The sequence below is a fragment of the Capricornis sumatraensis genome, chromosome 2, assembly GCF_032405125.1.
Source record: "Capricornis sumatraensis isolate serow.1 chromosome 2, serow.2, whole genome shotgun sequence".
NCBI lineage: Eukaryota > Metazoa > Chordata > Mammalia > Artiodactyla > Bovidae > Capricornis > Capricornis sumatraensis.
Genome location: NC_091070.1, coordinates 68541021 through 68567408, shown reverse-complemented (window position 1 = coordinate 68567408; position 26388 = coordinate 68541021). Strand labels below are relative to the sequence as shown.

At 41.6% G+C, this 26388-nt stretch overlaps 1 protein-coding gene across 3 annotated transcripts in view; it reads right to left on the bottom strand.

Annotated features, from left to right (window-relative positions):
• Nucleotides 1-1087: 1087 nt before the first annotated feature.
• The window catches only part of RASGRP1 (RAS guanyl releasing protein 1), a 74584-nt gene continuing 49283 nt past the window's right edge, over nucleotides 1088-26388 (bottom strand). The window contains exons 4-17 of one of the 3 annotated variants that reach the window (XM_068964659.1): nucleotides 24650-24712; nucleotides 24159-24290; nucleotides 22130-22283; nucleotides 20779-20952; nucleotides 19656-19772; nucleotides 17940-18215; nucleotides 16416-16496; nucleotides 13194-13298; nucleotides 12247-12356; nucleotides 11329-11473; nucleotides 10584-10620; nucleotides 9739-9891; nucleotides 8552-8937; nucleotides 1088-1222 (exon numbers count right to left, since the gene is read on the bottom strand). In XM_068964659.1, coding sequence (XP_068820760.1) covers nucleotides 1088-1222; nucleotides 8552-8937; nucleotides 9739-9891; nucleotides 10584-10620; nucleotides 11329-11473; nucleotides 12247-12356; nucleotides 13194-13298; nucleotides 16416-16496; nucleotides 17940-18215; nucleotides 19656-19772; nucleotides 20779-20952; nucleotides 22130-22283; nucleotides 24159-24290; nucleotides 24650-24712 — 2068 coding nt within the window. The remainder of the gene's footprint in view (nucleotides 1223-8551; nucleotides 8938-9738; nucleotides 9892-10583; nucleotides 10621-11328; nucleotides 11474-12246; nucleotides 12357-13193; nucleotides 13299-16415; nucleotides 16497-17939; nucleotides 18216-19655; nucleotides 19773-20778; nucleotides 20953-22129; nucleotides 22284-24158; nucleotides 24291-24649; nucleotides 24713-26388) is intronic. The other 2 variants (XM_068964660.1, XM_068964661.1) reach the window with 2 other exon arrangements.

Below are 26388 nucleotides of genomic sequence, written 5' to 3'. Positions count from 1 at the left end.
ATTTGTGTACATGACCAAAAGTCTAAATCACTTCCACATCTGAAGGAGAAAACAGAATTCCAAGCCACATGCATGTCTGATGTTGTATATATACAATATGTACATATGTACATGCTGTCAGCTATTATTGAAACCTCTCATCCAGTTAGCTTATTCTAAATAGTATTAATAGTGAAGACAGTACAAGCACAAATTCAGTTCAGAAAAGTTACTTCAAAAGAAATGGCACATGTAAGTTAAACAGACTTTTTTTAAAAGTATAAATTCTTAATTATATCCATTGTAGATTATGTAAGGGGCAAATGTTTGTGTTATATTTATTTTAGCCAATTAGCCAGCCATGTATGAGGTGGTAATAGCCACGTTTCCAGGTACTTAATTTGGCTATTTTATCATGATTGTGAGACTAAAATTGAGTTGACTTGTAATTGGATGATGTCATGTTGTTTAATAGCTCCTTCCTGCCCCCCACCCCCAAATTTATGGCTACATCTCTAGAAGTTTTCTTCTAGATAGATATCCTTCTTTGTGTAAGAATATAGTGAGGAAGGAAGGGAAAAGGCAAATTGATTAGATCTGAGGTAGTGAAGTGGGAACCAGATTCGTAAAGAATGCTGAAATACAGAGGAAGTGATTTTCCTTTTGGAATGTGGGTATTTTTCCATCATAAGCAAGTTTTGGATGGAACAATGCCTCAGAAAAAGCCAGGGAAGGAAACATTCATTTTCCAGGGATTTTAGTTCTAAGGAAGAAGCAGCTGGACAGGTCATGTAGAAGAAGCTACCTTGTCAGAAAACTATAGTCATGTTTTTACCATGCTTTTGATATTAGTCCCAAGGGGAGAAAAAGTTTGTGGAATGAATGGCAAATATTTTGCATTCTTCAGCTTTCCTCACTTTGATTCAACTGACTGGAAGAGAAAACCTTACTGCACAGTAAGAATCTTTTAAGTAAAAAAGTAGCTCCTTTTCTTTAAAGTACCCTTTTTTAAAGCCAGTCAGTCTAAGGTTCTCCGGGTCTTTGTGTTGAGGTTTAGGAAATGAGATCTCTGATATACTCTACAGTTTGTGTTTCTTGAGTTTCTGAGCTAAGAACAGTCACCCTGCTCCATCTGAGCCAATACATGATTGTTTCTTGCAAGTTGGAGGGTTTCTATCTTCTTTTGTGCATATTTCAGTTGGATCTTTAGAGCATTATTATTTGCTTTCAGGGTATTTATTTCCTAAAAGAAAAGGAGAATGAGGTATGTTAATAAAGCAGCAATAAATGGCAGATTAGTTACATCAGGAGTACTACACTTGACTGGCATCTTTTCACTGTAGCTGCGAAACTGTTTTCAAGGTAGTTATTTTGCCCTGAATAAAAGCTCAGTTAAATACTTATCAAATGATCATGTGTATCAGTTTTATTATATCACATCTTTGTTATATCAAAGATGTGAGTGGCTAACAGGCAGAATAAACCATTCATGGGCAATAGATGGATAATAAGAAAATCTTTGAATATTGTGTAGCAGACCGAAATGTGGCAGAAAAAGCCTTGGTCAGGTTTGAGATATGAAAGCAATGACTTTGGAATATACTCTGTGCTACTACAGTTCACATAGGAGATTACATACATTATCACGTACTATATATTTTCTTCTCCAAATCATTGAAAACTAACAGACTTGATAAAGGTGAGAATTTTATCCCATCCCCTTAAACTGGGATTTAATTATCTAATTTGCAGTGATTTGGTTATAGAGGCAGCCATTGATTCCAATGTTACAAATAGAAATTCAATTTTTATATGGCTGAGTAATATTTCATTGTGCGTGCATATGTATTGATATATGTATATGCATTTACACACACATCTTTATCAGTTCATCTGTTGATGGACACACAGGTTGCTTCCATATCTTGACTATTTAATATTGCAGACACTGGGGTGCATGTATCTCTTTGAATTAGTGTTTTCATTTTCTTTGGATATATACCCAGGAGTGGAATTACTAATCAAATGGTAGTTCTTTTTTCAGTCTTTTGAGAAATCGCCATAGTGTTTTCCGTAGTGGCTATACCAATTTTCATTCCTACCAACTGTGTACAAGGATTCCTTATTTCTGCACATCTTCACCAGCACTTGTTATTTTCTTGATCACAGTCATTCTAACAGGTATGAGATTATATCTCATTGTGGTTTTGATTTTCGCTTCTCTGATTAGTGACATGGAACATCTTTTCATGTTCCTATCAGCCATTTGTATGTTTTGGGGAAAAAACCTATTTAGTTCTGGTGTTTAGATTTTGTTGTTGGTATTGAGTTGTATGAGTTATTTACATATTTTAAAGAACCCCTTATTGGATATATCATTTGCAAATATCTTCTCCCATGCAGTAGGTTACCTTTTCATTTTATTGATGGTTTCCTTACTATGCAAAAGCTTAGTTAATGTAGTCCCATTTGTTGATGTTTGGTTTTGTGTCATGTCCAAAAATTCACTGCCAAAGACCAATGAGAAAGAGCTGCTTCCCTACTTTTTTTTCACCTAGGAGTTTCATAGTATCAGGCCTCATGTTTGTCTGATCCATTCTGAGTTAATTTTTATGAGAGGTGTAAGATGGGGGTCGAATTTCATTGCTCTGCATGTGCTGATCCAGTTTTCCCAACACTATTTGTGAAGAGACTATCCTTTTTGCCTTGGGTGGTGCTCTGGGCTCTCTTGTCAAGTATTAGTTCACTGTATCAGTTCAGTTCAGTCGCTCAGTCGTGTCTGACTCTTTGCAACCCCATGAATCACAGCACGCCAGGCCTCCCTGTCCATCACCAACTCCCGGAGTTCACTCAGATTCACGTCCATCGATCGAGTCAGTGATGCCATCCAGCCATCTCATCCTCTGTCGTCCCCTTCTCCTGCCCCCAATCCCTCCCAGCATCAGAGTCTTTTCCAATGAGTCAACTCTTTGCATGAGGTGGCCAAAGTATTGGAGTTTCAGCTTTAGCATCATTCCTTCCAAAGAACACCCAGGGCTGATCTCCTTCAGAATGGACTGGTTGGATCTCCTTGCAGTCCAAGGGACTCTCAAGAGTCTTCTCCAACACCACAGTTCAAAAGCATCAATTCTTCGGTGCTCAGCCTTCTTCACAGTCCAACTCTCACATCCATACATGACCACTGGAAAAACCATAGCCTTGACTAGACGGACCTTAGTCGGCAAAGTAATGTCTCTGCTTTTGAATATGCTATCTAGGTTGCTCATAACTTTTCGTCCAAGGACTAAGCGTCTTTTAATTTCATGGCTACAGTCACCATCTGCAGTGATTTACACAGGTTTTAATTCTGGGCTGTTGTCAGTTCCACTGGTCTATGTGTCTGTTTTTGTGCCAGTACCATAGTGTTTTTACTACTGTAGCTTTGTAGTATATAACTTGAAATTAGGAAGTGTGGTACCTCCAGCTTCTTTCATCAGGATTACTTAGGTTATTCATAGTCTTCTGTTGTTCCATACAAATGTTAGGACTTTTTTTCTCTTTCTGTGAAGAATTCCATTGGTATTCTGATTCAATCTGTAGATTGCTTTGAGTAGTATGGGCATTTTAACAGTCCTTTTAAAAAATTGACTTTATTTACAATGTCATGTTAGTTTCTGCTATAAGCAAAGTGATTCGGTTATACACATATATATTCTTTTTTATATTCTTTTCCATTATGGTTTGTCACTGGATATTGACTATAATGCTCTGTGCTACACAGTAGGACCTTGTTGTTTAATCTATATGTAATAGTTTACACCTGTTAATAATTCCAAACTTCCATCCCATCCTTCCCCCACCCTCTCCCTTGGCAACCACAGGTCTGTTCTCTTACGTTTATAGGTCTTTTCTGTTTCATGGATAAATTCATTTAGGTCATATTTTAGACACCACTGCTGCTGCTAAGTCGCTTCAGTCGTGTCCAACTCTGCAACCCCATAGATGGCAGCCCACCAGGCTCCCCCGTCCCTGGAATTCTCTAGGCAAGAACACTGGAGTGGGTTGCCATTTCCTTCTCCAGTGCATGAAAGTGAAGTTGCTCAGTCGTGTCTGACTCTTCATGACCCCATGGACTGCAGCTTACCAGGCTCCTCGGCCCATGGGATTTTCCAGGCAAGAGTACTGGAGTGGGTTGCCATTGCCTTCTCCATTAGATGCCACATATAAGTGAAATTTTTTTTTGTTTTTCTGACTGACTTCATTTAGCTCTGATAATCTTTAGGTCCATCCAAATAGCATTACACACACACCCACACCCACCCACCCACGCCCACACACACACCCATCTTTATCCATTTATCTGTCAATGGATACTTAGGTTGCTTCCATGTCTAGTATAAGTAGTGCTGCTGTAAGGTGGTACTTCATTGCAGTTTTGATTTTCATGTCTCTAATAATTGTCTCATGATGATGAGCATCTTTTCATTTGCCTGTTGGGCATCTGTATGTCTTCCTTGAAAGAATTTAGGTCCTCTGCCAGACATTTCAACAGTCTTAATTCTTCTATCCATGAACACAGCATGTCTTTCCATTTGTGTCTTGGGTTTCTTTCTTCAAAGTCTTTTGTTTTCCTTGTATAAATCTTTCATTTCCTTGGTTAAACTTATTCCTAAATATTTTGTTTCTGATGCTATTGGAAACAGGGAAGTTCTTTTTCAGATGTTTCATCCTTAGTGTGTAGAAACACAACTGATTTCTGTAAGCTGGTTTTGTATCCTGCAGTTTAACTGAAAATGTTAGCTGCAACAGTTTTGTTTGTTGATGTTTAATCTTTGGGGTTTTTCTATATATGGACTCATCAACTGCAAGTAGTGACACTTTTGCTGTTACTTTTCTGATTTGGATGCTTTTTATTTTCTTGTCTTGCCTAATTGCTTTAGCTAAGACTTTCAGTACTTGAAAAAGTGAGAGTGGGCATCTTCGTCTTGTTCTTAATCTTGGTAGAAAAGCTTTGAAATTTTTTCCACTGAGTATAATGTTAGCTGTCAGTTATATATGGCCCTTATTATGTTGAGGTATATTCCTTTTATCCAGTCTGAGCAGGGTTTTTATCATGAAAGAATGTTGTATTCTGTCAAATGTTTTTTGCATCTGTTGAGATGACCACATGATTTTTCTTTCATTTTACTAATGTGATACAGTACATATATTGATTTGCATATGTTGAACTGTCTTTGCATCCTAAGAAATAAATCCCATTTTTCATACTGTATAGCATCTTTTTGATGTGTTCTTAAAAAAATCAGGTTGCTAATATTTTGTTGAGAATTTTTGCATGTATACTTGCAGTAACATAGGTCTATAGTTTGTGTTTCTTAGTGTTCTTATCTGACTTTCGTATTAGGGTAAAACTACCCTGATGGTTTGAAAGTATTCTATTTTTTAGGCAGCTTTTAAGAAGGACCAGTGTTAATTCTTTGAGTGTTGGGTAGAATTTGCCAGTGAAGCCGTCTGATCCTGGGTTCTCTGTGTTGGGAGGATTTTGACTACTGAGTCAATGCCTTTGCTTGTTATTGGTCTGTTTAGATTTTCTGTTTTTTTCTGGATTCAGTCTTGGTCATTTCTGGAAATTTATACATTTGTTCTAGAGTATCTAATATGTTGGCATATTCATAAGTTTCTTATGGGTCTGTGGATTTGTGCAGTAACAGCTGTAATGTTGCCTTTTGTTTTTTTAATTTTACATATTGAAGCTTCTCTCATTTTTTCTTAGTGTGAATAAAGGTTTGGCAGTTTCACCCTTGGTTAGTGGGCCTGAAGTTTTGGTTCATGATGGTGCAACTTTTTTTTTTAAGGCAAACAGTCTTGCTTAAATGATTATTCACAACTGTCAGTCAATTTTGTTCACCTTTTTTTTTTCTGGTCTCTTTTTCTTCCTGATAGCAGTGAATCAGCATGGAGTAGGCTAACCAACTCCCTTGGCTTCACAGCCCTCTCTGAGGTCCTGTGTAGTACTTTGTGAAGGCCAGGTGGGTAGAAGTCTACTGGGTGTTGTGGTATAAGATGCACAGTCACTTTTGTTTATGAATGACCAATATGGTTGTAAATAAAAGGGGAGATTTAAAAAGGAGTGACAAAAAATAATAAAAAATAAATAAATAAAAAGGAGTGACACACACTACCATGATGCCAGCGTCCCTGGGTTTTGAGACTTTGATTCTTGTGTTCTTACCTTGCTTATACTGTACTGATTACCCCCCAAAATATGGGGGTGATCTGAGATACATGAGTTACTTCTCAACGTAAATTACCTAGATAGCTGTCTGTTAGCTGCTACATAGTACTGAGTATTTGCTATGTGCAGGGTAACTGTGTTGTTTAGTCATGTCAGACTCTTTTGCAACCCCATGGGACTTCAGCCTGCCAGATTCTTCTTGCCTGAGAAAGCCCATTGACAGAGGAGTGGGGTGGACTGCAATTTCCTTCTCGAAGGGATCGTTCTGACCCACAGATCAAACCTTCATCTCCTGCATTGGCAGGCGGATTTTCACTGAGCCACCGGGGAAGCCCCAGGTACTGTGTTACATGATGATAGAGGTGGGTATAGTATCAGACTGGTGATTTGAATCTAAGAGGCATTGTATTTTCTGTTGTCCTCAGCTGGTTTAGAGGTACAAACATACTTATTGGCAGTCCACTCCAGTATTCTTGCCTAGGGAATCCTGTGGACAGAGGAGCCTGGTGGGCTGCTGTCCATAGGGTCGCATAGAGTCAGACACGACTGAAGCAACTTAGCAGCAGCAACAGCAGCATACTTACAATATTAATATGTATTGTACATTTTAATATTACATATTATTTTAAATACTCTAAGACAAGGATAAAAATAGAGTTTACATGCTCTGGTATTACTGGGTGGGAATTAGTTCTGGACCTAACTCACTTATCTGAAATCTTTCTACCACTCACTCCTTGCAGCAAGAAGTCATTGTTGCTACCTACATTACTCCTTTTCATGGGCATGTAAAATGTCAGGATCTGAAGCAAGCTGTAGAGAGCATGGACAGCTTCTGGCTCTCTGTATTTTAGAGAGGACCAAACAGGTCACAGAGTGTAATAGCAGCAGTAAGAAATAGTTTGGATTAGGAGCCCAGATGTTTGTCACCAAGACTGAGATTCTTTCTTTCTACTCTATCAAGTTCACTTTTCAAAGTTTCTTTCATTGTTCTTAAAAGTTGATTCTGGCCATTTTACCCCTAGGGAGAGCTCAGGGTAGCCCACATTGTGCCACCTTCTGTTTCTTAACGCATGTCCTAAATATTCTGAGTGAGAGTACTTTTCATCTGGAAAATCAAGTGCGTGCCTCCTAATATTATGTTCTTTGTTCTACGTACCAAACCAAGAGTTTCACAGACATCATCTAACTTGTTTCTTTGATTCAGTTCTTGGGGGTCTAACAGGGAAGGTGCAACACTGAGGACCAGGTAGGGGAGTCCTGAAACCCTAATGTTGGTTTTGTGTTTGTACTGATAGGCCTCCAAAAACACATTGCTGACCTTGATGTTCTGGGCGTAAAAAGCAGACAGGCCTTCTCCCCTTTAATAAGGTGAATGATAATGTTGGAGCTAATGTATCCTTGCAATCTCTAAAATGACTAAGTTACCTATCTTTGATAAGAAACTACCATCCCATTACAAGAGGTCTAACCAGCTCTCACTCTGAGCTTTGTATTCTACACAAAAAGAAGTACATTAGTGATGACCCTACAGAATTATTTGGACAATGACCTGCTGTCTCCAGTTGTCCTAGCTCCTACTTTCCTTTCCTTTCTTTTTTAACCTTATTGTGTCTTTTCCCATGCCTCTGTTACGTACATTATAATTAGGACATTATGAGCCTAATAGGAAAAAGAAAACTCTTGGCACCACAGCTGTTACCAGTTAATAGATTATATTGCTATATGTAATAATTAACTGTGCCTTTCCAGCTACTGTTGATTTAGCTATTCTAATGTATAAATATATAAATAGTACATCTCCTTAAGTTTTAGAGGAAAGCTCCCTCATTTTACATTAAGGAGAAGGCTTTCTGTGCAGTGAGCTAAATAGTCTTTTGATAGCATGATGTTCACCTCCCTTGTTTTAAGAAGATGCCCAGGTAACCTTCATGAAGTACTCCCCTCCACAAACATAACTCTGAATAATGTAACAAAGACTTCTAGGGAGGGAAGATTTAGGCAACTTGCTTTCAAGTCTAGAGAAAGGGTGTGGTGTTACCACAGTAAAGCTGATCAGTAGAAACTGGTTTTCCTCAAGGAGCCTGCTGTGAACAGAGCTTTGGACCTTGGTACCAGCACTTTGAGACTGTACCTTTATGGCAGCAGGGAGCCCTGTCTATCCTGTCCTAGATATGTAATGCAAACCAGGGCCCTCACTGGTTTCTTTGAGACAAAGCAGAATCCTTGTCTTACCTTTTTTCCTTTTCTTCCCCCTTATCTTTCTAATAATCAACCTGGTCAGAATCTTCAGTTTACATGTTCTTCCCTTGTTAGCCCCACTTTCTCAGAGTCTGAAAAAGAGAAAAAGGAAGGTACCTGTTCCAGCTCTTGGTATGTTGGGAGCTTGAGGTGACGGAGCTCCTCCTTTGATTTCATGAAGGATTCTTTGTTCTCCCACTTGACGAAAGCCCGCTTTCTGACCAAGACTGGGCTGGGGCACGGAGACGTAGGGCTGGGCAGCACATACAGAGTATCCTGGGCTGTCCTCCTTGGGGACGACAGTACAAAGTGACTGGAAGGGCCCTCACTGCCAGGCCAAGACAGTGCTTCAGTCTGGGTGGCCTTATGGGTGACAGTCCTCTTCAGCCGAACAGAAATCTTCTGTGAGGATACCCCCATGAGCATGATGGTCCGATCCTTACTCTCCTCACTGTGTTCTGCAGCCTCCCCGTTAGGGAATGTGAAAGGTCCTTCCTCAGGTGCTGTAGGAAGAAGACATGTTGGTACTTTAGCTTAGAAAAGCAGGCACTCGAAATTTACACATTAGTATCAATTGAGGCTTTTGCTACAGGAGTCCACGGGCCCAAAGTGGACTTACTTTCAGGCAGCCAGTTTAGGGAGTGAGGCAGCTGAAATCCAGAGGCCTTGCTGGCCAAGCTATGGCTGTTGGTGTCAGGCTTCATCCACCATGAGAAAAGGCCATCCTTAAAGGCTCCTTTCCTGTTGGTTGCTTTCTTTTGCTCCCCAAAAGGCAGAGTGCCTAAGATTCCATCCCAAGCTTTTTGTATGTCTAGGAATTTGATCTAAATCACAGAAGGGTTTACTGGGCATCACTGTTACCTACTAACTGGTGGTCAGTTTTTTCATTACAAGCAGACCTTGCCTTAGAGCACTTCTACATCAGTGTTCATTTGTTGCCCATAGTACACCCATGTTTAACTTACCCATTCTTCTTCCCGGAAGTTCTAGGAAAGTCTCAGAAGTCCTAGCATCACTACTGGACAAAGCTTTGGGGACAGGTGGCCTGCGGGTGCAGCCCCTTCCCAGGCTTCAGTCTGAGGCCTCAGACCTTCATGCTGTTCTCTGCCACCTTTCTCCTAACAACGTCTGCATTGTGTGTGACAGAACTGTTGCGCCCACAGGTGACAAAGAACACTTAATAACACAAGGTGCATAATATAGTTTCCATTACGAGTAGGAAGGATAGAGAGAATCTTTCCTTCCCAAAAACTATATTCTTCTGACTTCGTTTTCCAAGATAAATGTTCCCAGTGCCTGCTTACCATGGAGCAGATCTTTGGCTCCCAAGGAGCAAAGGTTGGACGTTGGCCCCACAGAGGTGCTGATCTCTGTGGGAGCTGTTGAGTTCTTGGCTCGCTTCTTGCACTCAAACACAACCAGGTCTTTGCACTGTTTGTGGCAGTTCATCCCACAGTCTGTGGACAAGACAGCCTGGTAAGGAAGTCCTTCACTTTCTCCTCCAGCATCTCAAAGCCACACCCAGGCACTGTTCCTGTCACATATGCCTTTCCTAAGTTCTGGAGCTTGGGCACCTAACATTTCTAATGAACTTAGCATTCTCCTTACTGGGTCACCCCTTGATCTCGGTCTTGTCACAGCACTTATGAGTCTGAGAATCAGAAGTGGCACCCGGTTATCTTGGGCAGAAGAAGGGTGTCTTTTTTGGTCATCCTGCACGTACTGCCCACTCTAAGGAGACCTCTAGAGACCTCTTTCTTCCTTTCAGTTAAATGTCTTTGCTCCTTTACTCTTGAACTTTTCTAGTCACAAGGACAACTATGGTAAAAGGAAAGCTGACAAGGGCCTTTGGTAATCACTTATCTTCTGTTTCAAAAGTGATTCTGTGCCTGTCTTTGGAGACCCATGACTACATGAGAACATAATCTAGCAGTCACCCCAATTTCCAGGGCAAGGCAGGCAAAGAGAGGATCTTGTAACAGAGGCTGCATAACTAGTCACCTAAGGGATTCCTCTCTTTATGGTGGCAGTCACTCTCAGGGGTGCTCTAGGGAAGCCAGTTAGGGGATGAGGCTGTGAGTCAAACATGCCTTACAGGAGAGCCCCTAGGACTAGGGAGGACAACATGCTGGACAGAGCTGCGCCTTACCTTTACACCGATACCCTTGTTTGATCACTCCCCAGAGCTGCGAGACAAAGAGGAGATGGTTAGAACATGCTGCGTGTCCATCATCCTGCCTGGTATGAACCTAGACACTGAGATCCATTCTTTTATTTCTCTGCATTCTTCTCTGCCTCAAGTGGGAGGGAAACCTCCTTTATCCCTCCTGGTCTTAACTCTGATTGGCACAAACTTTTCCTGTTTTCAGTTTAAGTGTTTAAGAAGCTTATTACTACAGTGGATTTATGACGCAGGTCTGAAGTGGATAGATCACAGGACAAATAGGATTCTTGAGACTCCAAACTAAAGGGCAAGAATATAGAATCCTTGGGTCAGGGAATAAGTTTAGGAGGAAACTGTCGGTCAGGGATGGGGCAGCCACCCAGGTGACTTCTTTTGAAGGGGGAAGGATGTCTCATATTTCTATTTTCTAACATCTAAAACAGCATATGGATATAATACTTAAAAACTATAGCCTCAGTTCAGCATTTCCTTACCATTTTATTTGAGGCCCCACCTACCAGAGGGAAAAATAAGTCAGGAAGAAATGGGAAAAGATGAGTGAAAAGTAAAACCCACGCATTTAAGGACAAGGTTACCGTAGGTGTTTCCTTAGACTCTAGGCTGGGACAAGTTGATAAAATGTGTGTGAGGTCTGTGCCTGGTTAATCTCTTAAACTATCTCATACTCCTCCCCAAGTTCAACCCCGAAGCACTCTTAAGAACAACTCACAAATCCAGCACAGTTGTCACAGAAAGTGGGCTTCAGGTAGGTGGTCTCTTGGAAGTTGTGAGGAAAACCCAGGCCCAACTTGGAGTAGATGGAGCTGGCCCTCATGAAGTAGGCCGTGATCTCGTCTCTGCTGATGAGGCCTTCCCTGCCAGCAAATGAGAGATGAGGTGTGAGTGGGGTTGGGTCACAAGGCTCCTTCTAGGCTTAGAAACTTACTTTCTCTGTATCCTTGAGGGGTAGTACACTATATATTACCTGATAGTTACTTCCAGCAGCCCTTAAGAAGGATGCGTAGGTTGCATGTAATAATTAGGTAAGATGACACTACTTATCTCCACAGTTACTCTTTGGCTAAACCAAAGAGCAGGTTTGGTTCTAATTTAACCACTATCCATTAAGACTTTAAAAAGAAGTGATGGAAATGTGAGTATAGGGAGACAAATACCTTATGCTGTAGTTTCTGGCTTTAGACAGTACATCTACACATAACGAACCCACCAATCAAACATTTGGTTTCACACAGAGAACCACCAACATAGAACTTATGTAATCTTGGGACAAGTAAATATGCAAAATATTAATAAATATTAGTTTTTCATGATCTGTAAGGAAAGCAAGAAGGGATTTAAACTTTTTAACTTTTTTTTTTCTTTGAGTTGACGGTTCCTAAACCGGCAGTTATGGAATCTTCAACTCAGCATTTTAAAAAAGCATGCATTTTCTCATGCTCCATTGTGGTCCAAACTGAAGCCAGACAGGCATTTGCTTGATGATGGCTCTCTTAGTTCCAAAATTCATTCAGTGACCACAGTAGCATATGTAAACCTATCTGAGTTTATAGATTCTTCTGGCAGAACATTCATGAGGCATTCTCATCACCAGGCTCATAGCCACGTATTCCCATGCACAAACTCTCACCTGTCTTTGTCCATCACACAGAAGGAAAATGGAAAACTTGCAGCAATCTTTTCAAATTCTTCCTGGGAAATGTATCCATCCTGGTCATGATCATAGTTCTTGAAGACAGACTGTGAAAAAAGGTGTTTCTTTGGTGATTACGAAGAGAGAAATCAATCATAGCCAAATGACGAAGGGGCTGGAACACCTGAAAAAGGCCTCTCCTCAGTCCTGAGTGACAGGAACAAGGAAACCTGCTCCTTAAGGTGCTGCAGAGACTTGGTGGGTAACATCCCAGGTCTTTGGCAGGCACCAGCATCTATAGGGTGGCTAGGTGCTTTCAATCCCATTAGCATGGCAATAGGCTGCTCCCCCAGGGCCCAACCCCCACCCCCCCACCCCACCCCCCTCACTGTGCCCTTAGTGCACCACACCGAGGGACGTTCCCCCCTCCACTCTGCCCTTCCTTCACTGCACAGCTCAGGCTGCAGTGTAGCTTCTACTAGCAGCCTAAAGTGCTCCCATTACTTGCTGGCTTGTACTTTTCTTGTTACACTGGAGTAGTCCACAGGATAAAGAGAGAAATATGAAGGCATGTAGCACAGTGAATTGAACCAAGCAGTGCCAAACTTTTTAGATTCTCCTTATCACCTTTAACTTAAAGCTTTTCTAACCCCTCTCTGCCTGCAAATCAACTGACAGCCTTTAAATGTATGCTCTCTTGCTAGGCTTTTAAGAGGTACACTTCCCTCCATGAGGCCCAAGTGTGTTGGCAAAATGTAACTTCTGAACTGTTCTGCAGCCACAATATGAGAAGTGGTTCCCTGTGCTCACATAGGAAAGTTCCAACTTTCTTACCCTTTTTGTTTCTACCACTGTACTCCCCAACCACCCCCCAACTCCAACCCCCAGAATTAAACCAGGCAGTACCTTGCTTTTTGCCTGCATGGAAACATGGCTGTACTTACATCTACCATCCTTTGGACGTGTTTGCTTATGGTCTTTGGATCAGGTTTGGGAGATACTCCAGAGGCCCAGTCCACTACTACTGGTGGCTTTGAAGGTGTTAGTGGCTAAAATGAAAATATTTAGAGAAATCCCAGTAACTATAATGCAGTCTTATAACCTACAGCTCGCTCTTTTCCCATTACCTGGTAGTTGCATCTGTGGATACCCCTCAACTATGCAGTGGCAGGGAGCAGAGGGCCCACATATAATCGAAATCTAGAATAGTTCTTTCTCCATTAAACTTTTTGTTGAAGCTATTAACAGAGTAAAGTAGTAGTTAATTTAGGTTTCCTCCCTGCAAAGCAACTAGAGAAAGAATGAAAAAATAAAATTGATAAACCTCTAACCTTTAGCCAGACTCATCAAGGAAAAAAGAGGAGAGGGCTCAAATCAATAAAGTTAGAAATGAAAAAGGAGAAGTTAAACTGACACCATAGAAATACAAAGGATCATAAGAGACTACTACTACAACAACTATATGTCAATAAAATGGACAGCCTAAAAGAAATGTACAAATTCTTTGATACAATCTTCCAAGACTGAACTAGGAAGAGATAGGAAATATGAGCAGACCAGTCACAAGTAGTAAAATTGAAATGGTGATTTAAAAAAACTTCCAACAGACAAAAGTACAGGACCAGATGTCTTCACAGGTGAATTCTATCAAACATTTAGAAAAGAGGTAACGCCTCTCCTGAGGCTCTTCCAAAAAACTGTAGAGGAAGGAAGACTCCCAGGCTCAATCTATGAGGCCACCATCACCCTGATACCAAAACCAGACAAAGATACCACACACACATATTACAGGTTCATATCAAATATAGATGCAAAAATCCTAGATGAAATACTGAGTTGGCCAAAAAGTTCATTCCCATAACATTTTATGGAAAAATACAAACTTTTTGGCCAATCCAAAACTAGCAAACCAAATCCAACAATATATTAAAAGGATCATACAGTAAGTAGGATTTACAGCAGCAATACAAGGATTCTTAAGTATCCACAAATCAATGTGATATATCACGTTAACAAACTGAAGAATAAAAACCATATGATCATCTCAATAGATGGAGAAAAGACTTTCAACAAAATTCAGCAGCCATTTCTCATAAACTCTCCAGAAAGTGGGCATAGGAACTTACCTCAACATAATAAAGGTCATATATGACAAATGCACAGCTAACATCACTTTCACTCACTGGTGAAAAGCTGAAAGCATTCCCTCTAAGATCAGGAACAAGACAAGGATGTTCACTGTCACCACATTTACTCAACATGGTTACGGAAGTCCTTGCCATGGCAATCAGAGAAGAAAAAGAGAAAAAAATCCAAATTGGAAAATCAGTGAAACTATCACTGCAGAGGACGATACCATACATAGAACATCCTAAAGATTCTACCAGAAAGCTAGAGGTTGTTAATGAATTTGGTAAAGTTTCAGACTACAAAAATCTCTTACATTCCTATACACTAATAATGAAAGATCAGAAAGAGAAATTAGGGAAACAATACCATTTACCATTGCATCAAAAAGAGGAAAATACCTAAGCATAGACCTACCTAAGGAGACAAAAGACCTGTATGCCAAAAAATGTAAGATGCTGATGAAAGAAACTGAAGATGAAACAAACAGATGGGAAGATATGCCATATTCTTAGATTGGAAGAATCAGTATTCTTCAATGACTACCCAAGGCAACCTACAGATTCAACACAATCCCTACCAAGTTACCCATGGCATTTTTCACAGAACTAGAACAAACAGCTTTAAAATTTTTATGAAAATACAAAAGATCCCAAATAGCCAAAGTGATCCTGAGAAAGAAAGAATGAACTGCAGGAATTGGACTCCTTGACTTTAGGGTATACCACAAAGCAACAGTAATCAAAACAGTATGGTACTGGTGCACAAACAGAAGTATAGATCAATGAAACAGAATAGAAAGCCCAGGAATAAACCCACACAATTATGGTCAATTAATCTATGACAAAGGAGGCAAGAATATACAATGGAGAAAAGAGTCTTTTCAGTAGGTAGTGCTGGGAAAACTGGATAGCTACATGTAAGAGAATGAAATTAGAACATTCTCTAACACCATACACAAAAATAAACTTAAAATGGATCAAAAACCTACATGTAAGTTTGTATAGAACTCCTAGAGGGAAGCACAGGCAGAATACTCAACATAAATCACAGCAATATCTTTTTTGATCCACCTCCAGCAGTAATGAAAATAAAAACAAATGAGACCTAATTAAACTTAAAAACTTCACAGCAAGAAAACCACAAACCCACCAAAGACAACTGAGAAAATGGAGGAAATATTTGCAAACAAAGTGACAAGGGATTAACCTCCAAATATACAAACAACTCATGCAGCTCTCCTTAACAAACCCTATATATATATATTATATAAAAGGCAGAAGATCTAAATAGATCTCCAAAGAAGACACAGAGATAGCCAAAAAGCACATGAAAAGATATTCAGCATCACTTATCAGAGAAGTTCGAATCAAAAGTACTTTGAGGTATCACCTCACCCTGGTCAGAATGGCCATCATCAAAAAGTCTACCAATGGTAAATGTTGAAGAAGGTGGGGGGAAAAGGGCACCCTCCTCCACTGCTGGTGGGAATGTAAATTGGTACAGCCATTATAGACAATAGTATAGATACTCCTTAAAAACTGTAAAGAGAACCACTATATGATCCAGCAATCCCACTCCTAGGCATATATCTGGAGAAAACCATACTTTGAAATGATGTATGCACCCCAGTGTTGATTGCAGCATTATTTACAAGACATGGAGGCAACCTAAATATCCACGAACAGATGAATGGATACAGAGAAACAACTGACGTGAGGATGCTTTATAATCAACAAGAGGGCAAGGTCACTCCAGCCCACCATGCTATATCCCTTCTCTAACTAGTAAACTACTGTCAGATTCTCCCACTTCTGACACTCATGGTATGTTGTTATTTACTGTTCACATATGAGTCTTAACCCCTTGAGTACTGTGCAGGCTCTTCAAGTTTTCCTTATTCATAGCACAATGTTAGGCACATAATAGAAACAATATGCTTCTTAAACTGAACTAAAGTCTGTTCCAAGATTAATGACCTTGATGAGCAACTTGTAAAGCACCTGTTACATATGGGAGGCTTAATATGAAAAACTCACTGGGGCTTTGTGATTCCTGGGTTCCCGGGCATAGGAAAGTTCATAGATTTCATCTTCAGTGTAGTAGAGATCTAGGGATAACTGCGAAGCAAAGCAGAACAGAGTTAATTGCTAGGATGCTGTTTGCCAGTGCTGCTTTTCTGGTGTTCCCTCTTCCAGGCTGTAAATTACTTGTTAAAAATTAACAAAGTTTTGGGGATATAACATCTACTGGAGTAGGGCAAGCATTAGTTCTTCAAAATGTTTTTAAATTTGGAGAAGTTTCTTTTAAACTATAGTTAAATAGCTAAGCTTCTATGTAGAGCTTAAACCAAAGGCCCTATCTGGTCAGATGGTCCACACCTCAGGTGTTCTCTCCCAAAGCAGACTGAAAGGACAGTTTTCATGGCCAGATACTATTAAAATTTGATTCCAGCAACAGAATTCCATCTAGGAGACATTATCAAATGATATTAAGAGTTTTATATATCTTAGAACTTTAAAATTTTAGAGGACAGCAGTCTTAGAAATAATCTTGTTCTTAACTTAATTCTATGGATGGACTTCAGGGGGTTAAGAACTCAAAAACATGAACATGTTTTTTGAGTGCGGTTTATGTATGTTTGGGGTAGAAGAATGTTCACTGCTTTCCTCACAAAATTTGTGATCCAAGAAAATTAAGATTGTGCCTGTTTTCTCAGATGTTACTGTCTTAAGGATGAGACCAGCCACAGTCACCTGGCCAATTAGTAAAAAGGCTGGGATTAGATACTAGCTGAATGCAAAGCCTGAGGAACTATCAGAATAGTCCCCTGAGGTAGGAAGAGGCTACAGTGACTATTCCATGCTGCAAAGAAAAAGGAAAAAGAAAAAGCACAGATTAAAAATTGTACAATTTTAGTACTGAAAGAGAAATGAGAAGTCATCACAGAGATGAACCCCTCTGATTTCACAGAGAAGGAAACAGAGTTCTGTGCCCACAGTCACACAGCTGGTGAACTACAAAACCACAGTCTGGAAGGGAGTTCATCTGCTTGCACGCCGCACCCAAAGGGCACATCCTGGCCTCCCGCACCATGACAGGCGCTCACCTGCCCTGGGCTTGAATGTCTCTGGAATCTAAGCCAGTGATGGCAGGACCCAAACAATGAACCTGTTTTTTTTTTAACTCACTGACATGTCCCCCCAACGCCCACCATTTTTTTTTTTTTTTTAATGAAAACCCACTGTCTCCATCTCTTACCAAGTCTTGTATCCTGATTTGCTATCAGCTCCTCCCAGACAGCTTAGGACTGGCTTTTCTGTGAGGAAGGAAATTCTCCTAGAAGTTAAAGGAGCACAGCCCTGGAGCCCCACCACCTGGGTCTAAGAGCAGGCTCTGCTGCTTAATAACGTGCAGCCTCTGCCAAGTTATGTATTTTTGCCTCAGAATCCCCATCTGTAAAATGGATGTAACGATAGTATCCACTTCACAGTTTTGTGAGGCTTCCCTGAGCTGATATGTGATAAGGAAGTGCTAGTAATCTGTCTCCCACGGAGCCTCACCGTCAGCAGGTGCACCAGGTCCTTGTTGGCCTCCAGGGGCGGGGCTACCTCCTGTAGTTGGACTAACTCATTGATGTGGTTGTACAGGGCCAGCAGCTTATGGACGTTCACCTTCCCCTCCTCCAGGTAGTCAGGCATGGCTTCGTACAGGGAGATGAGGTCCTTGAGGTGCACCCCCAGGATGGGGATCTTGAAGTGGGTGCACTCCCCATAAGCACGCCGGTAGTTGTCATAGTTTCTGCAGGAGGACAGCAGCTCAGTCATCTCACCTAGAACCTACAAAACAGAAAAGGAGAGCTGGTTACAGGTACCCTCCAGGCGGGCTCTGCTGTCTGCAGCAGCCACCTGTTTACTCTCAGCCCCTACCACGATCACACCTGGTCCCTGATGAGTCAGGCATGGGGCGATCCATCTCAAGGTGCAGGTTCTGACTCTCCAGTGACAACGCCAACTTAACGTTAAATGTCACGGAGCAGACTTACCAAGCGCAAGGTGTACTCTACTTCATAGCTGGAAAATTCTAAGTAAGGTTTTAATATTTTTATGTTAAAGTTGTTCTTTTAAAAAATAAGTGATACAAGCACATGATACATTTTTTTTAAGGTACAAGATTATACAGTGCATGGCAAGTGTCCCTCTGAACTCTGTCTGCAGTCCCCTTCCCTTGTGTCTTCCAGAGACAAGTGAAGTGTGCTGCCCACAGCTGGCATACATTAGTGTCTGTGATTCTCTCCCTGTGTCACCTCTGTGATTTGGAACAATATGTGCCTCTTCAGTTGTTCTGCCTGGTCTCAGCCAGCACGATCAAAAAGCTATAAGGTGATCAGACCACTGGAAGGTGTGGGTGGAGCGGCATCCTCCAACCCCAGTGTTGTGAGAGCAGGGATGGGTAATAAGAGACTTCCTGAAAGAAGGGTGAACACCTGGGAAAAACAGATGGGGCAATGAAGCTAAGATATCTCTTCCCTAAGAAGAGAGTCTCCTTCTGTATCAGCTCGGAGGTGGGGGCTGGGGTTTGAGTTTAGTAAGAAAGGCCAGATGAGATGAAATACTCAGAGCAGTCATCATCAAACCTATATGATATATAGCTGCATTTATATCTGCACTGTATCATAATGGTTTATATGTGTAATAATAGTCCTGTATCATAAAGGATTAAAGTCTCTATAAAATCTAATGTAGGAAAGTACATAGGACACTTAATAAATACCAATAAAATACCACCTATTACAAAATTGTACCTGAAAAGCGTATTTCCAACTATCTGGGAAAGTTCAACTTTCCAGAACTAGAAAGTTCAACTTTCTGGCTAGTTAGATTTCTAACGTGTCGCTATATAACCTCACTTGACGTGCAAACTGAACTATGGTCACTGAACCACCACTGTTCCTTGCTCAAGCAAGGGAGTCAGTACTAAAGATGGTGGCTCTGGACACTCAGTGGCCAATAAGCACGGAGAAGAGGCACATGCTGTTCCAAATTGCCAGCGGGAAGGGGGCGGTAACACTGTGGCCAGACTGACTCAGTCACCCGCAAATCTGTGACGTCCCCACCCTGTGGGTTTTCTTAAGGGCTTCTCTTCCTGGGTATTCTGCCTGGTTAAAAAAGGGATGGTGTGGCTTGGAAATGGTCTCTGGGTTGCCCCTTAAGGAGGAAACGCTGACACTGGTCCTAGGAATGCTGCTGAAGGGCCCTTGAGGAGACAGGAGCACTGACCTTATTGATTTCATGCGGGACATGTGAACTTGTCTCCTTGAGCCTGGAAATAGAGCTGTGACATAACCCTCCGATCACGGCCATCAACGTATTGAAGTTCTGCAGCTGATGGAGCTTCTGTGACACAGAAAACATGCTAGCAGAGTCACTGTACATGTCAGTTATGTGGGAGCTTGAGGGTGTCTCTTGTCTCTATGCTGTGAGTATTCCTAATTCTGGCCAAAGGCTAGGGATCAGGTATTTCAGTTTTCCAGACATTTCTTTTCTCAGGCTTAGTTCCAGACCAGCAGATCCCAAGTCTAGCAAAGTATCCCATCTTCTTCCTTTCATTTCAGCTGGTCTGCAGACCACTCTCTACATCAGTGGTTTCTAAGAAACACAGATTCTGGACCCAAGTCCTGATGTTTAGATTCCCTGGATTTGGGGCTGAGCTTTAGGGATCTATGATTTTAACATACCTTCAGTTAATATCAGAGCAAGTGGTCCATGTACCACACTTTAAGAAACACTGGTTTAAGAACATCTAAAGCTAGAAAAATAGATCATTCAGTGTAATCTTTTATATCCTTTACCCCAAGGTAACCAGACTGCTTTATTTTTGAGGGCAACACCATGGCTTAAAAAGGACTGTAACTAACTGGGATAGAGTGCTAGAATCTCTGTGAAATTTCAGATATGTATTCACAGTCTCTGCTTTTCTCTCATCAAATGCTTAAAACCTTCTCCTTAAACACTAAACCCAGCCATTCAACATAACTTGGGCTCACAGACCTAAATCAAGCTGGCCCAGCTATACTGAAATCTGAATTACCCTTTCCTTTGCTAAGTGGACCACGTTAGGTAAAACAAAGTTGGCTGGTAATCATCTTCTGAAACGTGTTAAAGATTTAAACAGAACTGAAGCTGAACCCTGACTCTGAAGATGGCCTACATGGCCCTCTCCATACTGATCTCATATGGGATGTAGAACAGTCCTCACATCAAGACCTGAGGACGGGTGAAAGTGCACAAACCCCACCAGGAGATTCGTGAGGGGAAGCAGCTCTCAGGGACAGGCCAGGCTGAGGGGGAGGGAGTAATTTACCCGGTAGCCCAGGCCTCAAGTCTTCATCCGGTCACTCACCTGAGCTACCTGGATGAACTTGATGAAGACTTCAGCTCGGAGCTGGGGGGTGGGGCGGCTGAGAACCATCAGCTGCACCCACTGGGAGATGCCGTTGCACAGAGCAATGGACCGCTCCATGGTGGGGTTCTCCTTCACGCAGCTGTTCACGAGGTAATTCTGATAATCAGAGAACTGGGGACAAAGAAACTCATCAGCATTGTGCTCCAGCATTCCTGGAGACCCGAGGGGCGTGCTACCTCTGCTGAGCTGATGACCAGAATCTGCTAAGGGACAGAGGAGCTCTTGGGCCTCCTCTCCTTTCCTGCTGACAAGGATGGCAGGAAGGACACCTTTCTTATTGCACCCACAGCATGCCCCTCTACATCAGAAGTCATTAGGCATACATGGATGTGTACACATACTGAAAGTGAAAGTGAAGTCGCTCAGTCGTGTCCGACTCTTTGCGACCCGTGGACTCTAGCCCACCAAGCTCCTCTGTCCATGGGATTCTCCAGGCAAGAATACTGGAGTGGGACATACTAGTTAACCCAAATATTACGCTGAGCAGATATGGATAGGATCTTGTTTAAACTCTAAAGAGTACAGTATAAAAGAAAAATCTCAGCACTAGTTCCAGCTCTGCTGCTGAAGGGGAAGAACAAAGACAGTCTCACAAAATCTATTATGTCACTCTCTGTCTCTCCAGCGAAGTTCTGTTGGCTTCAGCGGAAGCGAGTTCTCTTGCAGGGAGCTAGTGTTCTTTGGTATCACATATAGCGTTTCAAGGAGCAAGGCCTCGATCAGCAGAGTTTATGTCTAGGATCAGGGGTGACTGTGGGGCCATGTCAGCAGCCCTTCAAGAGTTTAGGTAAATTCTGAACTAGACCAGTAGCATCTGATTTATTTTGAAATTTCCCCCAGCCATCCAAAGCCTATTCTAGAATGAATTCAAACTCTTACAGGACTTATCCTCATTTTGGGGGAGGAAAATTTTAAAGAAAATTTCAGAAAGACTAGTGATTATCAGGGGAAGAGTGTGTGTGTGTGTGTGTGTGTGTGTGTGTGTGTGTGTGTACACATATGTTTTGTGTGTACACTCATGTGCACAGGGTATTGTGTGTGCATAGTACTACCACCTGAACAAGGCGTGGGGAGGCGGAGGTGGACTTGGAGGGTGAAGCGGGGAGCAGAGCAGGAGGAACACAGCCCAGCAGCGTGCCCTGACTTGCCCAACTACACACAGCCTGATGGGAAAGCCCACCAGCCCGGACAGGACTTCAGGGGGAGGAGGTGGGCGGCCTGTTGAATTCCTCTGCTTACTCTCAGAGCTGTCGCAGGGCAGCTTTTCTCCAGCCCTGTGGTTACATACCGATATCCTCCGGAAGGACTTGAACTCCAGGTAAGTGAGGTGCTCAGACAGTTCTTCTGGCTCCAGATGGTCAAAGAGCAGGGAGACTTTCCGCTTCTTGCTAGTATTCGATTTTATCCTTTGGGTCAGTTTTCTGGACCAGTCACGGGCATTGCTTTTGTAAGTAAAAGTGAAAAGGGAGAAGACGGGGGAAAATAATAAATCAAATTGCTTTTCTAATGCAAGTAAATCCGTGAACGTTTCTCACAAGAAGATGCAAAGCACCGTTAGCTAACTTTCCGGGGCCAAAACAATGCATTAACAGTGTCCTTTAATCAGCTTTTCCTGTGGTGACAGCTAGGGAGCCTTGATGGTTCCTATGAGCCTCCTGAATGTGCTGTGGGAACTGGGTAAAATGTGCTGATCTTAAGGAAGTGGGAACGACGCAGCCCTGGTCACGGTGCCCTGGCCTTCAAGTCCTGGCCCTGTCACATATGTTCTCTCCATGTCCACTGGGTGTTCCTTCATCTCATGAGGGTGATGGGGATTCTTATCTGGTTGGAAATCCCACAGATTGGGGGCAGTTTCCATGCCAGAAGAGCACAGAGAGAAGATGCCATGCTGGGGAATCATGTGTAGGAACACACGGTCCCTCTGGGCAGACTTGTGACATTTTCCTCAAATGTCCCCAGGAACTGAAATGACCAAGGAAGCCTCGCTAACTCTAGAGTTGGCCCCACACACATTTTCTTGTAATCGACCCACGTATTTCTTATTCAGTTTCCTTCACTAAGGAAGCAAAGAGAAAGGTAGCAGGTTGCAGACTGTGTTTCCCAAACGGGGATTGCTGAGAACCTTGTCTCCTGACAAAAGGGTTCTATGGTCAGACAAGTTTGGGAAATGCTACAAATTCTGCAGCCCTTTTAGCCAAAGAGACTATTGAGATGCATTGAGACTCTTGAGATGCATTGCAAAAGGAAGTTCAGTTCACTATTTCTCAAGTATATCTGGTCAGGCAACATCCCACTGACTAATTCTAATTCCTAAAGAACATACTGTGGAAAATATTGGTAGAGAAAAGTCAGCTAGGGGTGTACTGGGACAAGGAAGTCAGGGTTTCAAAACTGTCCCAGGCCCTGTGTGCTGCATTTTAAAAATGAAGATGTTGCTATTGCAAAACCTTTTATCTTTCACGTTGTTATAGTTCTAAGGAAAGAAGTTCAGAGAGTCCAACCTGCGAGGGAGATTTAAGTGGGACTCTGGTACGTGATTTGGAAATCATTTCTATGTGGCTGTGGCACAAGGCACTAGGGGCTCTCATAGTGCAGCTTCTGCTGTCATTAACTCAACTAGCTCTGTATCCCCAGACGAGCCAGTCTTGCTGAGCCTCACTTTCCCAAGATAAAAGCATCTTTAAAATATATTTCAGCACTAGAATTCTATATCCGAGGGATCTGTATTATTCTAAAATAAAGCAACCACATTATGAAAACCTTAGCAGAAAATGAGTGTACTCTCCTCCCCCCAGATTAGGACAGGCATTCATTTTTTTCAGTCTGAGACATCTCATAGATAAGAAATCCCTAGGAACAATATGATATATTCCTGAGTACTTTTCCACCTCTGCACAGATTGGCGTGTCTCTTGCAGATGTACCATGTATGTTATAAACCCTCTGTGGGATCCATTTTCTAGCAGTATCTTATGTATTTGTAAGTTCAGGCTGCCTCCAGGCATTGGCTGCTGAAGAAGCACCAATTTAGTCACTGCACTTTCAGTTTCTTTGGATTTGTATAAATTTTAATCAGCGTCTTGCTACCTGATTTCTTTTTCACTGAGACTTTTTTTTTCCTGCTCTGAAGATATAAGCCACATACAGCATTATCACCAAGGACTTCTCTGCTTTCCTGGTACATGGCAAGCTTTTTTCTTTGGTAAAGCCACTGAACCTGCCTGAAGGCTTCTTGGGTCACAGCAGGACACAGAGCCTTGCTGAGCAGCCTGGGTTATATTACAGGAGGGAGGTGGTTTTGAAAGATAGGATACTCACATTTGTGTTGTGTCAATCAGGCGGCAGTGGAGCTCCTCGCCATTTGCTTTCACCAGTTCCTGAAACTCCTCCATGGTGCTTGCCAAGCTGGTATCCATCTTAAACATGATCCAGAATTCTGTTATCCAGTACCTACATGGTGGGAGTCACAAAATAAGCCAAAACTGAAGCCAAGGACTCACATTTTGGTAGGTTCTTCCCACAAGGACTCAGAAAAAGACAGGGGCTGATTTGTCCTGTATTCCTGGAAATAAAGACTATATATTTCTCTCTACAGAATATAAGGAGCTGGAGCGGGGGTAGGGGGAAGAGAAGAAAACCACCCACTGACAATCAGCTGTGGGTCCCTGCACGTGCCCATATCAAATGCTGTGCTATGCTAAAGTGAATCATAACCTGGGAAGCCATGATAAAAGGTTTAGGCCCAACAGCATGTGGTTCTTTTGTTTCACCCCACCCCACAAAGTCCCAAATGTATGCAGAAATGTTACCTTACAAAATAGCAGATCTTCAGGCAAAGCCCTGGTGAATTCTTTGCCAAGGCATCCTTATAGGTAGGGCTGTGGTTAAGGGAAATGGAAGCCTCTGTTACAGAAACCAAGCAACTTCTTATCTTTGGAAGATTTGCTAAAACTGCCCTCCCCCAGCCCTCCTAAAATTTTCTTTTAATTATAATGTTTTCTTAGGTCTCTGAACCTAGGATAAAACCAACTTGATGTGTGTAGCTGTATGCTTATTATCACCTAGAAGGGTGAAAGTTGTGACTTTATCTAGCCCATGCTAAAGTGGCTTATGGAAGAATGCCACAGCATCTCCTCTACAGAAGGAGGAAGTCACCAGCACAGCAAGGCACGAACAAAAAGATCTGTCAGAAGTGAAGAGGGGCCTCTGCCCACAGCCAAGACTAGGAGTCTAGTCTGCCAGAGAAAACAAACTAAAAAGAAGAGCCCCTTCTTTCCTTTCCAGCAACTGATTTAAAACAAAAAACACCTTATTCAGTGAATTAGAAGAAAAAGAAGGAATAAATATTCAGATATATTATAATGAAAATTCAAGCAATAATAGGAAAATGATATGCATAGAGGGTGTCAGTAGACTGATCTTACAGGTTGTAATGGCAAGTCAGAAAAAGTCATGTGAATGACCCAAATACAGTTGGAGAGCATGTGAAGGATCAATATCATTGGGAATATTCCATGAGAATGATGCCATCCTAAGAACACAAAAGAACAGCAAAGGTCCACCAAGTTCACATGTCTCTAGCGATACAAGGAAAGAATATACATTTATTGCAAAGGTCAAAGAAATGCAAAATCCAATCCAGTGGTGAAGCTGTGTGGTTGTACTCTGTTCTATCAACATACTGAGGAATACTATGCAGGCTGTGTGCTATACAAGCCACTGCCCTCTTTCTCCTCTTAAGAACCACCAGAACTCTGTGAATTCCAGCAGGTCCCTGAGAGGACTCCACTGAGCAGCCAGCAGATGTCTCAGTTAAGCAGGGCTGAGCAGTCTTCATTCACTGGGTCTGCATGTTTTAACCCTTAGAAAACACAGATGTAGATATAGTAAAGTAAAAGACAGTCTAAAGCTTATTACTTTTTTTTAATTAGGAAGGAGTCTGTGTATTTTGAAATCGTACATACCTGTAGTATTTAAGAGCATATTAGAATGATAGCTGTGAAACTTCAATTTGGAATATATAATTTAGGCTTTAAATTTTAAATTCAAACCTTACTAAGTTTATGCATAGCTTTGAAACACCTAAGATGTCAGCTTTACTGTTTATAATTTTAATCTACTGAAGTTAAAAGCCTATTTAGAATTCAAAAAGGTCCTTGAAATAGTTTAAAAATCTAAAATATAAAATTCATAATTATATAAGTATATACCTATCAATAATTACTTTAAATGTAAATGGAATAAATGTTTCAAACAAAAGACACAGAGTGGCTGAATGAATACAAAAGCAAGATCCACATACATGCTGCCTACAAGAGATGCACTTCAGAATCAGACTGAAAGTGACGGGATGAAAAAAGGTATTCCATGCAAATGGAAATTAAAAGAAAGCCATGGCAGTGATACTTATATCAGACTTTAAAACAAAGACTGTAACAAGAGACAGGAGGACATTACAGAGTAACCAAGGGGTCAATCCAAGAAGAGGATATAATAATTGTAAACATATATGCACCAAACATAAAAGCACCTAAACATACACAGGAAA